This window comes from Choristoneura fumiferana, chromosome 19, assembly GCF_025370935.1.
Source record: "Choristoneura fumiferana chromosome 19, NRCan_CFum_1, whole genome shotgun sequence".
In the NCBI taxonomy this organism is placed as follows: Eukaryota; Metazoa; Arthropoda; class Insecta; order Lepidoptera; family Tortricidae; genus Choristoneura; species Choristoneura fumiferana.
Window position 1 is genome coordinate 3256517 of NC_133490.1, and position 18710 is coordinate 3275226.

At 39.4% G+C, this 18710-nt stretch overlaps 1 protein-coding gene across 3 annotated transcripts; it reads right to left on the reverse strand.

The window, feature by feature from the left end:
• Positions 1-992: 992 nt before the first annotated feature.
• LOC141438844 (uncharacterized) lies at positions 993-12638 on the reverse strand. Of its 3 annotated transcripts, none has more exons than XM_074102868.1 (5): positions 12511-12638; positions 11824-12210; positions 11172-11288; positions 8864-9028; positions 993-1228 (listed from the first exon to the last, which is right to left on the reverse strand). In XM_074102868.1, the coding sequence occupies exons 2-5, from the start codon at positions 12086-12088 to the stop codon at positions 996-998; spliced, it is 780 nt and encodes a 259-aa protein (XP_073958969.1). In that variant the 5' UTR covers positions 12089-12210; positions 12511-12638; the 3' UTR covers positions 993-995. The 3 variants fall into 3 exon arrangements, with proteins under 3 accessions (XP_073958969.1, XP_073958967.1, XP_073958968.1); XM_074102866.1 differs by having other exon boundaries at positions 12497-12638; XM_074102867.1 differs by having other exon boundaries at positions 12321-12638.
• Between the last annotated feature and the right edge of the window lie 6072 nt (positions 12639-18710).

The following is an 18710-nucleotide window of genomic DNA, read 5'->3' on the forward strand; positions in this document are numbered from 1 at the left end:
GTCAAATAATTAATCTTGTAGGTACAGCACTAAATTTCCAGAGACAAGACCGACTATAGACCAACTTCAGTGAGGAAAAAATTATCATGTCAATTTGACAAATATAACGGATTTTCGTCTTCCAATTAATTATATAAAATAAACATATTTACACGATTATTTCATGATAAAATGATTGTTAAAAACAGTGGTGAGTTCATTGAGATGTGAATATGATCGGGATTGGCGTTCAAATGTAAGTAACTACGGAGTAATCGTGAAAAATTGCTTTGTTTACACGATTGATTTTTTCCATTGAATAGTATTATAGTTACTCCGCAGTGCAAAATTCGAAGTTCTTGTCTTGGCGACCCGCTCTGACGCTAATATTATTAAATACGAGTGAGAGGGACGTTATGATATGAACTTCGATTTTAGAGTTCGTAGTAGCCACCCTGGTTTTGTTTCAGCGATGTTCCAGCTCGTCTGTTTATCAAAAGGGAAGCTGTCAAAGTTATCCGTTGCGTCCAAAACATTTGTAAAAAAATAGCTACGTAAAGTTGCAGGAACCTTTTTCGTTTCATTGTTTTCAGGTTCGAACTCGGCACGTCACGTTCAGTTGGTATTTTATTTGGAAAAACGGAAATTTTGGAGTTTGGAGGTTTTTAGAACTGAAGGTAAGCGTTTACACAAACGTTCACAAGTCATCATCATCATATCAGTCGTAAGTTCACTGTTGGACCAAAGGCCTCCCCCCTCCTCCCCCATATACTTCCATTTGCTTCGATTGGAAGCAGCCTGTATCCACCGTGCCGTTAACAAGTGCAGTACAGTACGAGTGGCAGGTAAATGATAGATATTTAAATTAACACAAAGGGTTTGTTGCCAACCAGCTTCACAACTATTAGTCAGTTCAAGACCTTTGGAAGGACATACCTAGGACAGTTTTTCCGGAAAATTCCGTTGATTCTGCGCAGAGTCGCGGACAATTAGTAAATAAATAAAAAAACACATTCCTAATCTTGTATTTTATTCTTTAAATAATTCAATTCGAGTTCATATTTTTGTGTAAGAAAATCCAATTCGATTTTGTTCTTCTTTCTTTCAAAGTCCAGCTTCTCCTCGGTTAATCTTATTTCTAATTGTTGAAGCCGTATTTGCAAGTCAAGCAGGTCCTTTTGAGCTTTGACCAAGTCCCTTTTTTCGCCAGAAAACTCTAGGAACGATTGCGACGCTTTTCTTTCATTTCCTGCAAGCAAATCATATTTTTATTTGTTTTTATCAAATAACTTATTGAGGCTGTGTTTCCACCAGAGATGTGCGAGTTCATATCGGCTCGCATACCTACTTATTGGAAGTGAGAATGTAATGTTTGTCAGAACGATCGTTTTTTATAACTCCTTTTTCTCTGAATCCAATAAAACGGTAGGTATTTGACAACTCCTGAATATCTTAATATTATTATGAAAATATAGATAAACAGATAGTGTTTAGCGAAGAGAAAACTTAAATCGGTTGAAAATTGATTTATGGTGACTTTTTGAAAAATCTATATATACCTGTCTACGGTACTACTGGCGTGTGGCGTCACATGCCAGTATGTCTTTCTCTATCTAATTTTGAATTTCAAACCTTTAGGTATAACTTTGTTATTTGTAAAGGTAGCTTAAAAATTGTTTCTCTATTCGATAACAGGCATTGTGTAGTTTTAATTTATAAAACATATACAAAATAGTCAAATACCGTATTGTTAACCTAACCTATAGTTTTCTATAGGATGACCATTTAAAATTTTCAAAAAATGTAAGGTTCGGACAAAAATTACGGTATGACTAGCGAAGAGTATGCGAACTTTGGCGCTCCCGTCCGAGGATTGGGTGCGAAGAATGAGTTTGTCATGAACAAATACTTATAGAATCGCTTCATTTGCCTATCCACAGCACAGCCCTAGTATAAACAGCTGAGCGGAGCGAGGATAGGTAAGTAAATGAAGTGTTTCTATTGGTTCATGAAAAACACATTCCTCGCAACACATCCTCGCACATCTCTGCTGGGAACGGAGCTTAAAGGTCGCGGATGAGTAAAATATGTAAAATATAACCCTGGTCCCTTCTCAACTGAAACCATTATATAACAAAGTACTTAGTGCAGTTCGTCGTCTAGCCGTTACAGTTTAAAATGCAAAGGACCTTGGTGATTCAGTTGACAAGGGGGAGTTAAGCAAAATAAGCGGAGATTAAATGTAGAAGTAAAACAAAGATATGGTACTCACTTTTATTGAGATTGCCTTACCAACAGATACACTTACTCTTTTGCACCACTGCACTCTGTCACGATCAAAAACGAACTGACTACGTTGGCGCTTCTTTACATGTCAAATGACAGCTGTCTATTTGCCGGAAGTTCGGTTTTGATCATGAAGTCAACAAAACAGTATTTTAATATTATTTAACAGTGTCATCAATTATGAGATATGCAAATATGTATACGAGTAAATAAATAATTGTTAACAGTCGGCCATCCGAAACTAAAAGTACGACCTCGTACTAAGAAATTTGATTATTATCAATTGTTTAATTACCAACAATTTTTCTATTCAAATTTTATTTATGTATGTAGACAATTATTGTAAATAAACATTTAATTTCTATGGTAACAATATACTAATTATTATGCCATAACAGATACAGAGTTATTATTGATACAAAAAAAAAGATCTTACAGAACAACAAAACATTACAAATAATTCGTCTTGTTGAAGGATGATTGGAATCAATTCAAGACACAGTAAAGTTTTCCTTTGTACCACGTGCATGAATACATGTAAAAAAAAAAATCTAAATACTATTAATTTCTAATAACTATTAATGACAACAGGCCCCGCTACGTCCTGAATGTCGGTATTTATGAATGACAACAGGCCTCACTACGTCCTGAATGTCGCTATTTATTAATGACAACAGGCCCCACTACGTCCTGAATGTCGGTATTTATGAATGACAACAGGCCCCACTACGTCCTGAATGTCGATAATATGTGTTATGAGACAACAGGCCCCACTACGTCCTGAATGCCTGTGAATTAATTATGATTCACAATTAAATTTTGTATTTCCTTTTGTACAATAAAGGGTATAAACAAACAAAAAAAATATTTAAAAGGCTGTTTTAGGTATTTTAAATTTAGGATAGTTTGTATATAATTATTAAAATAAATACTGTAAATTAATCATTTATTCATCGTCACTAACTTCGCTATTACCGCTTGACGTGGCAATATCTTGTGCATGAGGTCTATCAAAAGTGAGCCAAGGGGCAATTTTATCTATTGCTACCACTGTGGAAAAACGACGACCATTCTTTCTGGTAAGCGGGGTGTCTTCCACTTGAAAGCGGTCATGATCTAAAATAGCTGTAATCTTATAGGGCCCCTGGAACCGCGGAACAAGCTTCTTACTCTGGCCCGAGGCCGGCACCTGTCGCTCTATTCTAACTAGGTCTCCCACCTCAAATCTTACCGGCTGACAACGTTTTTTGTCATACCTATTTTTTTGATACTGCTGGTAAGCCTTTACGTGTGAGTTAATTCCATCCCTTATTTCGGTCCTAACATCTTCGGTATGGTTAGTAACCTCGCCAGCTATTTCAGATAACAACCTGCTATCACTTGTCCCGGCAGGCCTGATGCCGAATAATGCCTCAGAAGGGGTTCGATTAATGCCTTTATTTAGAGTATTATTCATACCCCACTGCACATCAGGTAAGTGTTCGTCCCACATGTTATCTGGTGTGCCGACAGATTTAGCAGTAAGGGCATCAACTATAACTTTATTGTATCTCTCAACCTGGCCGTTGGCCCTTGGGGTTGCGACAGCGTTGAGGATATGTTTGATGCCCTTATCGTGCATGAACCTTTTGAAGGACGCACTAGTAAATGAGGTCCCACGATCGGAGATTAATCTCCTAGGTACTCCGAATAGGCCAAAATATTCAGACAGTGCTCTAATGGAATTATGAGATTTCGTGCTTCTGACCGGTTTTAAATAGGTATATCTGGTGAAAGCATCTACTATGACTAATACATATATATTGCCTCTTTTGCTGCGAACAAAAGGGCCAACGTGGTCTACATGTACCGTATCGAAAGGATTGTCAACCTTCTCAATGGGATGCAAAAATCCTGGCCGCTTACCCCCCTTTGCCTTAGCATATGTACACTCCAAACAAGATCTTACATACTTCTTTACGAAGGATCGCATTTTGGGGAACCAGTAAACGGCCATGATCTTTTCAAGTGTTTTATCAACGGAGAAGTGGCCTATGTCATCGTGGTTCTGTTTGACAACCTGCCAACGAACACCCTTTGGCACAACCCATCTATCTCCTTGAGATGTTATTCTAAACAATTTATCCCCTTTCATCTTGTAATTATTTTTGACATCCAAAATGTTGTCCAAATTAGGGTCTTTGAGAATGTTGATAATCCTTTGAATTTCCGAATCTGCACCTTGGACAGTGACTATCCAGTCAGAACCAGATTCAGAAACCGCTAATATGTCGCACACTGTTTTAGGGGATCCAGGTATAGGGTTGCGGCTTAGGGCATCAACATGCGCCATAGCCGTTCCTGGTCTATAATCGATGCTTAAATTAAATTCCTGCATCTGTTCCCACCATCTTGCCACTCGCGGTATCATATCCCTCTTTTGGAAAGTGGCACGCAAAGAATTGCAATCAGTCACGACCTTAAATGATATCCCGACTAAGTAAACGCGGAATTTCCGAAGAGCGGATATGACCGCGAGTGTTTCCAGATCGTAAGAAGAGTAGTTCTGCTCCTCTGGTGTGGTCTGCCTACTATAAAACGCTACCGGCTTGAGCTTATTGTTTGCATCACGTTGCAATAGAATTGCTCCTAGTCCTAGTTTACATGCATCTGTATGCAGCTCTGTCTCGGCTAACGGATCGTACAGAGCTAAAGTAGGTTTCTCAACTAATTTCTGCTTAAGCGTTGTAAATGCAGTCTGCTGTTCCTTGCCCCAAGACCAAGACACGTCCTTCTTCAGGAGATGAGTTAAAGGCTTAGCGATAATAGAGAACCCAGGCACGAACCTCCGAAAGAAGCTAGCCAATCCCAAAAATTGCCGGACATTATGTTGACTAGTAGGAACCGGAAATCCCTCGACTGCCTCTATTTTTCGTGAACCAGGCTTAATACCGTCTTTTGACACTTCGAACCCTAAATAGTCGACGGAGTGGCCAAAAAATAGACATTTAGATAGTTTAAGTGTCAATCCCGCGTTCGAAAATAACTTTAATGTGTTTTCCAATCGCGTCATACCTTCTAAAAAGTCTTTGGCGGGTATTATTACATCGTCTAGGTAAGCTAAGGCCTCTTTATGTCGAGTTGATCCTAACACTTGGTTCATTATGCGTTGGAAGGTCGCCGGTGCGTTTGCAAGGCCGAACGGCATCCGGTTGAACTCGAAGTGACCGTCCGGCGTTACAAACGCAGTTTTGTGCTTATCACTTTCACGAATGGGCACCTGGTAGTACCCGGACGCCAAGTCGAGTGTGGTATAGAACTCATGACCCGAAAGAGTATCTAGCTGGTCGTCTATTAATGGAATAGGATAGTTCTCCTTAACTGTGCGTTTATTTAAAGCTCGGAAATCAATGCATAAACGATATTCGCCTGTCTTCTTACGTACTAGAACGATTGGACTAGCGTAAGGTGAAGTAGATGGGCGAATAATTCCGTTTTCTAGCAGCTCACCGATCATGTCCCGGACTACTCCTTTTTCGTGGATCGCTAACCTATACGGTCTATAAACAACCGGCTCATTATCGTTTAGGGTTATGGTCATTTCTCCTACTGTTGTAGTACCTAGTTCGGATAAGTTGAACGCAAAACATTCTCTATACTTGTTCAGTAAGGCTACTATTTGTTCTTTCTCTGATCGAGTGACGTTTTCACCGACCTTAACATCTTTAGCATCTATGGCAGTTACTAAATGTTCAGCAACAGTAGAGACTTGCTTCGCACAGGGCTGCAATAGTTCGCAATCTTCTTTAGCTATACGACCGCGAGCCATTAAGAGCCCCTTTCCTAGTTTAACATTCTGACCATCTGGAACACTCACTACCAGTTGTCCTACTCCACATTGACCAATACTAAACAAACCGGAGTACACCGAGAACCTAACATCAGTTATTTGCCTTAGGCCGCCCTCTATATATAATTCGCCTTCGAAAGGCGGATCAGCGTACACTTCAACAGTGGCAGTTCCAGTAACTGACACATCATTTTTACAAAACAACTTTATCTTATGACTATCGGGGTCGTCAGCAACACCTTCCAACATCAACAACTGTTCACTGGTCTTATAAACAACTACATGAGGTTGTTCCGTGAAAGATTGTCCTATCATCAGAGGTACATCCATTGCGTAGTCAGGAACTACATACAGGTCTACTTCAGCCTCTACCTTATCAATAGTGATATTGCACCTACACCTACCTAATACCTGGACAATTGAATTACCAAAACCTCTGAGTAACGGAAGTGAGTCTGTAAGAAGCTGCTTGCTGACTTTTTCAAACTCCGAGACCTTAATCATGCAGCATTGACTACCAAAATCAATAAACGCGTTAAAATGCACTCCATCAACTTCCACAACCTTTAAATACTTATCTCCAAAACGGTTTTCGTCCGTGACGCAACATTGAACAGTCTTTTCAGTGTTCGGAGGTAATTTGGAATAGCACTGCTCGGCTTCATGTCCCAGCTTGGAGCATTTAGTGCATTTTTTTATAGGCAAAGTACACTGAGAAGAAACGTGACCGTCTTGTTTACAATTAAAGCATCGCAGCCTACCCTGTTTAGCTACAACCTCGTGAGGTTTTCCGACATTACCATTTCTTACCACTTTGCGATCACTATTAACCGGTTTTATATTTCTGGTATTTCTTAAGTACGCCAATAACTTGTCAGGGTCGTCAAACTGCGCTGCTTCCGCTCCTAACCTAACGGAACGATCATCGATACCGTGCAAAATGCATTCAACAAACAATCGCCCCGTTATAGGCCCGGTAACTTTATTTATTAAGGCTACCTTATCGTAAAAATATTCTTCGAGGGAATCCCCGAAACGAGCTCGTTTGGCGACCATATCACTAAGCATCTGCCCATAATTCTCTTTAGACGGGAAAGCAGCTAGTAATTTGGCCTGCCAATCTTCCCACGAGAAAAGTACGGACGATAAGCCTTCGTACCACCTTTGTGCAACTCCTCGTAATTTTGGCAACGAAAAATGTATTAATTGTTTTTCGGTCCAGCCATATATAGAAGCGCACTCATTGACCTTGTGGAGCCACATGGCCATGGTTTGCTCCTTCCTAGCGGGGTCAAACTCGGGAACCGTGTTATGCATGCTACCTAACTTGTCGAGAGAGTCATTGCGCCCTATCGATTTCAAAGCGTTCAGTAAGAGGGTTAAACTGTCTTCATTAGAAACCGTAGCAGACTCAAGGTTACCGTCCGTTGGCGTGCTTACAACCGGCGGTGCCATGCTGCTGCCCGGCTGACGACTCGCTTGGCTAGGCAGTCGGCGGCTCGCCCGGCTACGCGACCGGCCGCTCGGCCGGCTGCGCGAGTGGCTGCGTGATCGGCGGCTCGTTCGGCCGCGTGACCGGCGGCCCGGCCGACTCCTTGGCCGACGGCTAACCCGGCTGCGCGACCGGCGGCGTGACCGGCGGCACGACCGGCTGCGTGACCGGCAACCCGACCGGCTACGTGACCGGTGGTGCGACCGGCTGCGTGACCGGCGGTGCGACCGGCTGCGTGACCGGCGTCTTGGCCGGCTATGCGACCGGCCAGGTACGCGGCTACCAGCCAGGCGGCGCGGCCTGCGCCGCTTAGATGAGCGGCTACCCGGTATACGTCTCTCACGACTACGAGACCGGCCCGTCTCAGTAGGACGTGAGGGTGTGTATAGCCCCGGAGAAGTAGTTCCAATTTCCACTGAAATTAACAGCAATAGCAAATTTTACTGTCCATAGCGGCAATTAACACTGTTTACTTTGACAATGGAGGGTAAGAAATAGCAATGATATAAGCAAATTCTTATTTATCCATATTACATTTTATTATCCTTGCATTATTCGTGAAATGAGCTAATTATTTTAATTCTTACGTACCTACCTACGTGGTTAGCTGTACTACCCACAGTTACACAGGAAAATAATACCATGATTAGATTATATGATCATATAGATGCTCAGATAATAATACCATGGTTATAATTAATGAAATAAATAAAAGAAAAGAAAGAAAAAAAAAAAAAAAAGAATAGGGTAGGAAAATAGAAAAAATAGCTATCGTTACGGTCATAGCAGTTAATAAAAATATCGATTCACAATCCCACTTCTGAAATGTAAAATATAACCCTGGTCCCTTCTCAACTGAAACCATTATATAACAAAGTACTTAGTGCAGTTCGTCGTCTAGCCGTTACAGTTTAAAATGCAAAGGACCTTGGTGATTCAGTTGACAAGGGGGAGTTAAGCAAAATAAGCGGAGATTAAATGTAGAAGTAAAACAAAGATATGGTACTCACTTTTATTGAGATTGCCTTACCAACAGATACACTTACTCTTTTGCACCACTGCACTCTGTCACGATCAAAAACGAACTGACTACGTTGGCGCTTCTTTACATGTCAAATGACAGCTGTCTATTTGCCGGAAGTTCGGTTTTGATCATGAAGTCAACAAAACAGTATTTTAATATTATTTAACAGTGTCATCAATTATGAGATATGCAAATATGTATACGAGTAAATAAATAATTGTTAACAAATAATAGATCATAAAAAAAATCTTACCATTTTCGATCTGCCGCGAATTTCCCACTGGAAATTCTATAGGCAGTATGTGCATATGTTGTTGGTCCTTGAACTCTCCATCCTCTTCCGAAGAAGGTCCCGTCAGTGTCTTGTCTCTTTCTAGTACAGAGTCACTGTATGACGGTGATGCAGGTGGGCTCCCTTCTATAAATATTAAAGACAGACTTCACGAGCGGGTTCACGGTGGATGCAGGCCGCTGCCAACCGAAGCGACTGGAGTTCTATGGGGGAGATTACGTCCAACAGTGGACGTCCTAAGGCTGATATGATGATATAACGTTTCAAACTTTCGTGATTCTCACTCATAGTCAAAATACCATAACGGGACTTATCACGCTATTATTACACGAGTAATATTTACCTCGACGTTTCGGCAACGTTACAGTTGCCGTGGTCACGAGTAGACTGAAGTGTGGGGTGTCAAGTCTGCCTAGCAGCGCGAGTTCTTCGAACTACCCGCACTTGATCACTAATAGTACCGGCACTCGTATCACGAACTACCCGCACTTGGTCACTTTTATTAGTCACCCCATCACACCGACACACAACACTAACAACGCAACGCAACGCACACGAACTTCAGTCTACTCGTGACCACGGCAACTGTAACGTTGCCGAAACGTCGAGGTAAATATTACTCGTGTAAAAATAGCGTGATAAGTCTCGTTATGGTATTTTGACTATGATATGATGATGATAATGAGACTTTAACGGCTTTAGGCTAAACTCTACTCTGGCAGTTGAATGAGAGTTTTCCGACAGGCGAAGTATCGCTAGATGGCGTTAGTAAAGTGAGCTCCGTTTGACGTTTGCGTCGCGCTCGTGATTGGCTTAGGGGCTACCCGAGGTTTTCATCGATTTTTGACAAGTTTTGAATCGTATCTCCTACTTTTGCACTACAGATAGAATTATAAGTCAAACGGCTACCGGTTCTTCAATCTTTTATCTCCATTTTGTCTACCGGATTTTGAAAAAAAAAGAATACTTTATTTTTAATTTTGTATGGTTTATTTAAACATTGTCTAAAAAACACTTGTTTCGTATCTCTATTCTCTATTGACATCTACATATTTGGGTTCGTCTTTGAAGTCTCTAAAAACGTGTCTATGGTTTTCATGTGAAACTAATAAACACAAAAGTTATGCCAAAAATTGTTCAACTTTGACGCCAAATATCTCGAAGACAATGAACTTTGAAGTAAATATGGGATACTATATTGCTTAAAGCCGTTTTTGTTAATATAATGAGCTACAAAAAACATTAGAAAGCTAAGGAATTCAGATCGAAAGTCATTGGGGCATGGGATCTCCTTAAATAACTAAATGAACCAATCGCCAGGAAGACTAACTTTTTTTTTTTACTTAAAACTGACCGTGATTGACCTCTATCCTCTATCTCACCTGATGTTAAGTGCAGATGAGGCCAAAGGTGTATCTCACTGGTTCAGTAACAGCCTATTCACTCTAGCCTTGAAGAGACCTAGATTGTATATTGTATTTATCTGGAAATACATACATACATACATTCCTTAGCAGTTCGCTTTATGAAAGATGAAACAAACTGCTGCGTGCGGGATAGCGGAACACAAACTAAATAAGGGTGAAGACGCTTACCCCCCCCCCCCTCCGCCCCCCGCCTAGATGGCCGTTGTCCGTTGGTCAAATGAACCTCATAATACTAACGCCATCTAGCAATATTTCGCCTGTCGAAAAACCCTTATTGAAATTCTGGGATTTTTATTTACTAAATTCCTATTTGAATTCTCAAAAATTACATCATGGACTTGTACTTAGCACATAAAGCCACTGTACCAAATTTCATAGCATTAAATTTGTTGAGATTTTGAGCTTTTATCCGGATCCCATGGGAATATTGGGATAAAAGTAACATATGTATGTGTTATTCCAGGTCTCGAGCAGTCTTTACACCAAATTTCATTCAAAACAAAGCTGGATGAGCCGTTTTAGTGTGAAGAAGCAACTAATTTTTGCATTACTCGTAATATTAATAGCAGGTTCCACCGAGCCTCTAAAATATTTCATTGTCATCATGACTTATATTATAATTCCCACTGTTAGGCACAGGTCGCCTCTCAGATAAGAGGGCTTGAGATGTTGTTTCTCACACACACTCCGTCAAATTGCCATGCATGGTAATGAAAAAAAATTTTGTTGCATTTACAACTCTTAAAAAAACACACACTAACTCAGTTTCATTCATCTTATATAACTGCTTTAATAAAGAAGGTGTATAAGATGAATGAAACTGTAGTGTTTAAGCTACATACCTGTAGAATCAACTTCTTTTTTTACTTCTTTATCCAATTGATTGAATCCCAGTTGATCAGGAATATTTTGATTTATTGCTTCCGGTACATGCCTCCCATCCAGCCCATGGTCTTCCACTGGATGTACAATACAATACAATAACTCTTTATTGCATACCACACACACACATAGTAAACAGTACAGAAAATACAGGTATATACATAGATTTTTTAAGGTAAGCAATAGGGCTTCCGAGCGAAATCTTCCAGGCAACCTTTACAATGGACAGAAGTAAGATGTAGTGATGGTGCTAAAAAAAATTGTTTGTAAAATACTCTTTATTGTACAAAAAGGAAATACCAAGAGGTCACAAAAAAGTGTTAAGATAAGTTCGCCTTTGTGACTTATCCCTGAAGGAATCTCTGCCAGTCAACCTTAAAAAAAGGGATAAGTTTGCCTTTGTACAGTCAAGGGCAAAGATATAGACACGGTCAAAGTTGCAAAAATATGTATACACAACTTTATGCACATAACATTAAGGCCGTGTATACATATTTTTGCAACTTTGGCCGTGTCAATATCTTTGCCCTTGACTGTACATCTTATTATCTGTTAATTTCATGTGTTGTACAGTAAAGAGTTATACAATACAATCATATTATTATATCTCACCTCTGATAGTCATTTTATCACTTGAATGTGCTTTCTTGAGTTTTATTTTTTGGTTTTTGTAACAAGCTAATAAATTCTCCGGAGTCCTTGCCAAGTAATTTGTCTGGGAGTTGTACTCTACCGTTAACTTTTGCCAAGCCTCATGCTTCTCCTTTACAGTAGCGCCATCTATTTTTTTACTTTCTATTATTGGGTATTTTTCAATAAGACTCATTAAATGTGTTACTTCCGACGCTGTAAAATTTGGTGCCCTGGATCTCTTCATTGCTCACTATATAAGGAAATATCATGACAAAACTATCAATTTGTTAGTTTCATTTGGCAATTTTTTATGCAGATCCGAGTTGGAATCTTGTGTTATATCAAAATGGAATGCAAAAACTGCAGCTGCAAGGGAATGGTTAAAGTATCACCAGCTAAATCCAGCCAGATTGAACTCAATTCGAGTTTAGCTATATTGAGATGAAACTTTTTTAACAATACCAAAAATAGTTTACTTTTGCTGCAGGTGGCTCTGAGATTTCAACTTTTTTTAGTTCGTTTTTAGAAATATTTTCTTCAATAGCACGCAATATATACTTCTCTGGTACACAGTTGATTGAAAAGTTACAACATAATAGATTTTATTTATGGGGTCAGTACAAATACACGACTGCAGTAGAATCGAACTTACAAATTATTTCTTACAATATATTTATCACTTATGCGTAGATTATCACTTGTTACTTTAAACAATGCTGGCTTATAATTACACAGTCATATTTTTAAAGTGCTTTGATTCCAAGTAAATAAACTGAAAACAAAACAAAATACATAGGTCACATAGGTCATACGAATATATAGATACGAATGAAAGTGACAGTGACACGACCTGACATTTAGCGCTCATGTTGCCACTGCTCGAAATAAATTAACTTCATTGAAAGACAACTTCGAGAGAATTCTAAAAATTCTAGGAATGTTTTTGAACTAAGAAACCAATATTGTACTGTCACAATTATTCATGTTCAATTCAATTTAATTCTTGAAATTATAGCTCCATCGATACTCCGCCAATGTCCAGGTTGGAAAAAACACTATCAGGGCCCAATTGCATAACAAATTACAAGCAAATAGTATTATTGAATTTCAATACAAAATCGCTAATACTATTAGCTTGTAATTTGCTATGCAATTGGGCCCAGTTCAGTGGTTTAGTCGTTGTTCGGTAGATATTATTTAGTTAGTTTATTTTTATTGTAAAAGTGACGTAAATTTTTCTTGGCTATGCACGATTCGCCGTCGATAACTTTGCCGTGGAAAACATTATCGTCATCGTAGGTAGATGTAGGTACGCCTTAAATGACATAGATAATTTATGTCTCAGTCTCATTATTTTGCTATCTACTAAAATCCTAGACTTTCAATGAAAACAATCTCAGTTTTGAATTAACTTGAATTACTTATATGTCAGGCAGTTTGCAGTCGGGTATAAAGAATGCTTAAGCGTTTTTAAAAAATATTTTCTAGGTTTTATGACTTTATTTGTTATTAAGATATCGTTTAATCAACACTTACACAACACTGCTGTTATAAATAAATTATTTTCTTTCTTTCTTTCTTTCTTTCTTTCTTTATTTGGGTGACACTATTTACCAGCACGGATAATACCGACATGGAAATACCGACTCGATCTTTTGTGTACACTCACATACGAATTGGTGTGAAACTGACAAGAGCTTCTATGGGCGTTTACACGAAATATCAGGTCGGTATTGTACAGCCGGTAAATAGTGTCACCTCTTTAAATCTACAAATCATAATGGCAATTAAGTTATTTCTCGCGGGAGCAAAAAAAAATATAACCATCAAATTATTAATTTAAAAAACGTCCGATTACACTTTTAACTTTATATTCGTAAGAAAATCTGATCTGCGTCCATTAATCCGCTGATCAGTTATTTTTAGAAAGTACATGTACGAGATTTATTCCAAAATAATGCTGCGTCTGCGTCCAATTTTTTCCGATATGTAATGCTTTTTACTTAAACAGCAACACCGGCACAGATGTTGGTGTTGCTACTATTAAAATATTATATACCTAAATCAAAAATATGGAACTTTAGTAATTTACTTTCATTTTCAGTTAATATTTCACATATTAAACAAACGTGAAACATTTTTTACGAAACAAATGACAAATTTTAGAACCACAATATCTAGGCAATAAACAACAGAAATTAATAACTTATCAATCAGCTCCCGCTGCAACGTTACGCCCTCTATCGAAAATAACCTCAAACTTCGCGTAAGCGGGCGGAAGATGGCCGTCGCGTGCCGAGTGTTGCTCTGAGTATTTACGACGTTCTTTTAAGTTTTTGAGCGTAAAACCGTAACAATTGACTCAAAAACAAGTATTTAAATGGTTTCTAATACCATCATAGTGATAACAAGTGTGTTTCTTTAGTGCTTTGTGTTAATTTTCACTCAAAAAAGTGCGGTAACGATAGTGAGTGTGAAGCTACAAGTTTTGAGCGTGTGTCTAATACCGGAATGTTGTGGTAAATCCAACTGGATTGTTTCTCTAAAGGCGGAATTAACACTGGGAATTACTTTCTGCAGTTTTCAAGGTGAGTTTCGGAGTTATTAACAGTTGTTATGCTAACTTTTGGAAAGTTCAAGTTTGTTTACTTCGTTGTACTCTAACGCGCATGTTCGAGTGATAAAAGTTTCTGTTTATTATTCGTAGGGCGAGAATGTCAAGTTAAAAGCTTAGAGCCAAGTACGCGTGGAGAGAACCCGACACAAACCATATCGTAGCGAAGATCATATTACCTACTCAGATAATTATGATTATAGTGTACAAGTAGTTAGTACTTAGTAGGTATGTTGCCATAGGCGACATTGATAGGTATTGGTACTATTTTCTATTATACATGTAGATTGTAGTAAGTATTTGTAGATGTGTTTCAAATTTATAATTTAACATAAGTACCGACTTAGTATTATAGTGTATATGTTATAGACGTTATAGTGTACTACTCGAAATCATAACATAGCGCATTTAACAGTAGGTATTCAGCTATATTGAGGATTAACTTTTAGATTCTTTTACACGTAGTGATGTAGGTAAGTAGGTATATCCTATTCCTAATTATGTCTTTAACATATTCTAGAAATTCTACTAGGCAAGTAAGGAACTTAACTATTTACAAAGGTATTGTGTAGTAGGTAGTACGTTTATGGTACAGGCGGTACAGCCGATGCATTTTGTTTTTATTTCTCGTGGCCATTGAACCTCGTCGTGATCCAATCTAATACAGCCTCCGTATCTTCGACCGCTTTCTTGAGTTTACTTTTTAATGTCAGTTAGGTACATACCTATTTATGTTTACATAGGTATATGCTGAATATGTATATCTGCAGTATTTGACAATATCGCTGTACCTTTTGCCAAAATTGTCACAGAAACGTGTACAAGATGGTGTAATGAAATAGTAAAAAATACGTACATGGGATTAGAAACGAAAAATAATAGGCTGATAGGCGAAATATGTAAAAGGTATTAAAATACAAGTTAAAACTTAAAAGTCAAAGTTAGTTTTAAGTTAAAGTGAGCTGTAAAAAAATAGGTATGCAAGTTGAAGTGGCAATGGGCGGGCCACATCGCTCGAAGAACAGATAGGTAACCGTTGGGGAAGAAAAGTCCTCGAGTGGCGACCTCGAACCGGAAGACGAAGCGTTGGCAGGCCTCCCACCAGGTGGACTGACGTCATCGTGAATCGTGAGAGTTGCGGGAAACCGGTGGGTGCAAGTAGCGAGTTGTCGTCCATTGTGGCGATTTAAAGGGCCTTTGTTCAGTGGACATCTTCCGGCTGATGATGATGATGATGATGACTAGTTAAACATAATTTACTGCTCTTCAGACTCACTGACAGACAACTGTCATGTAATGCTAAATAGAAACTTTAATCTAAAAGATAGACGTTTTGTAAACCAGTCCCCATTTCTCCAAAGCCCATCCATGCATAAATAAACTACCTACACTACACGTAGAATAACTAGGTATATAATTAGTACCCATCGAAGTTTAGCTTTTAGCACTAAGTATGTTAATTATTTATTCACGAGTCTGTGGAGGGTAGTTAGGCTTTTAGATCAAGGATGGGCGCGTAATTTAATTAAGTCTGTACCTTTCGTTTGTAGCCGAAGCCGAATATATCATGTCTATGAAAAACGTCTGTGAAACATGTTATTGAGATAAAAGAGCGCTTTTGTTCTTAAGGTTGGTTAGTCTAGACTAAATAAAACGTTGTCTTTGAAAATGCGACTGGCACGCAATACAATTCATCGAACAGAGACAGACATATAGGGATAATTGACAATTACTGGTCACCTTTCAATAACGGCCACCTTATACTAAAAATGAACTTTATTTATTGACTAGAATTCATTTTAGTCTACTACATATAAGGTGGCCAGGTCCTCAGCAATCCGTGCTGCGTGCTAACCCCTACACCACCGCTGGACAGGAATCTAGACACGATTTTTTCCTATGCATACATATCTCAGGTTGCTTATTTCTACTACGCTACTTATGCAGTAGCACGCAGCACGGATTGCTGAGGACCTGAGTTCGATTCCCAGCGCTGGTCTCTTTTTCTGGTTTTTCTGTGCATCCATGTCTCAGTTTGCATTTTCGATATGGTTTCACGGGATACCCGTAAAAGTAACAAATTGGGAGTTGAAATAAAAAATACAAAAAGACTCCAAAAAAACCAATCGTACATCAAATTACGCAGCCCATTCATAAAAAAATGTGACCACGAAAAATGTGGCGGTTGAAACTCTCGATAATAAATTGTTTAGCAGTTTTCTGCAAGTTTTTTAATGCCTTTTCTATGTACCGGTTGCCGGATAGTCGTCTGGGTATCCGGTGATGGTGGTACAAGGGGATGTATTAAATCTTTCAATTTACCGGTATTTATTATCCGGTACGCCCATACATTTTACCACCGGGTACGGCGCCGACTACCCGACAACCGGAACGGGCACTAACCCTTTTCAACGCCGGGAAGGACATTGCAAAATTTCAAATTTGCCATATTATTTCTCATTTTTGAACTTCTTAAACCTACTTATAACCTAACCTAACCTATCTCCTCTTAAGCCGGAGGTCGATGTTTAGCCCCGTATTTCGAAGCCTTTTTATTTATGTGCAAAATTGATTTGAAAATTTACGATGACTTTTATAAAACGAAACCTTCGTGGGCTGACTTGCACAATGCACACAGCCACAGAAATGCAATGTAAACTTTCATATTATGGTTTATTTATGATGTACTAGCCTTTCCCAGCGACTTCGCCCGCGTGGAATTCGGTTATAGCGCGCTGCAGGGCTACTACGAAACTCGAAACTCGAAGTTGGTATCGTACCGTCCGTCTCGCTTTCGTATTAAATAGTATAAGTCAGGGTTACTCAAAGTGGGGTACGCGAACCCCTAGGGGTTCGCTATTGGACGGTAGGGGGTTCGCGACTACGTGACTCCAAAAACCACCAGGCTGCAAGACTAGCAAGATGATTAAGATTGGTTTTTGGAGTCTTTTTAATTTTTAGTTTCTCCAAGAGTCAATTTTATTACTTGATGGGGGGGGGGGGGGTTCGCTATGGTCTAGAAACTTTAACAGGGGTACGTGGAGCCATAAGTTTGAGAAACCCTGGTATAAGTGTCAGAGGGACCGCACGACACGAACTTCGAGTTTCGTAGTAGCCCTGCTGTTCCCTCGGGAATTGTGCATTTTTCCGGAGTAAAAAGTAGCCTATGTCACTCTCTGGCCCATACACTATCCCATATCGTATATCGTATGCCATAAATCACGTCGATCCGTCGCTCCGTTTCGACGTGAAAGACGGACAAACATACAAACCCATAAACACACACACTTTCGCATTTATAATATTAGTATGGATTTAAAATATATCTTTTTCTTTACTAACACGATTTGTTTACCTTCCAGCTAATTCCTGTTCCAAGGTTCAGTGTTGACTCCCGCTACTGAACCTGATCCCGATCCTGATCCGAAGATTTGTAACACCCTGTCAAGATTAATTTAACAAATCTCAATTAAAGTCCGCTAATTGTTGTTTAGATTATGGTATCGAACTACATATAAGGACTTAGGCTGACTCCGCATTGCGAATTTTCAACGTGCGGTTTTTTTCTCGCAAATCTTATCAGGGTATTCGCACCGGCGTTAAAAAGTTCGTAAAGAAATTGTATTTCGAACACGGAATTTCGCGAGATAAACATCGCGCGGTGAAATATCGCAGTACGGAGCCTAAGAGATTTTGGTGTAAATAAAGATTGAATAATTGACAATATTATTAGGAGTTTATTGGCCACGAACCATTACAAACACTAGACTGTGGGAGTTGACGAGCCAGAAGCCAATTGATAAGGAGATCCTATTGACGAAGTGGCGCTGGATCGGACACGTATTGCGGAGACCCGATGCTCATCTCGCCAAGCAAGCGCTGGAGTGGCAAGCTGCTGGTAGTAGGAGGCCAGGCCGACCCCGAATCACCTGAAGACGGTCGGTTGAGAAGGAGATCTCCCTAATTGGGTACCATTGGCGAGACCTAGAAGCCACAGCACAGGACCGTGACGCATGGAAGTCCCTACTGCGAGCCCTATGTCCCTGCTGAGGGACTACAGGAATTCATCATCATCATCATCATTGACAATATTTCGCGGTAAACTTTTAGTTTACTACTCGAAAGTTTTGCACTGCACCTATTATTTTTTTCAATACTTCCCACCCCGATACCCCACATTTATTTATATTTCAGTTTGCGACTGTCTTCTACTTCTAAAAATACGCCCTACAGGTCCTAGAAATAGAGTCGT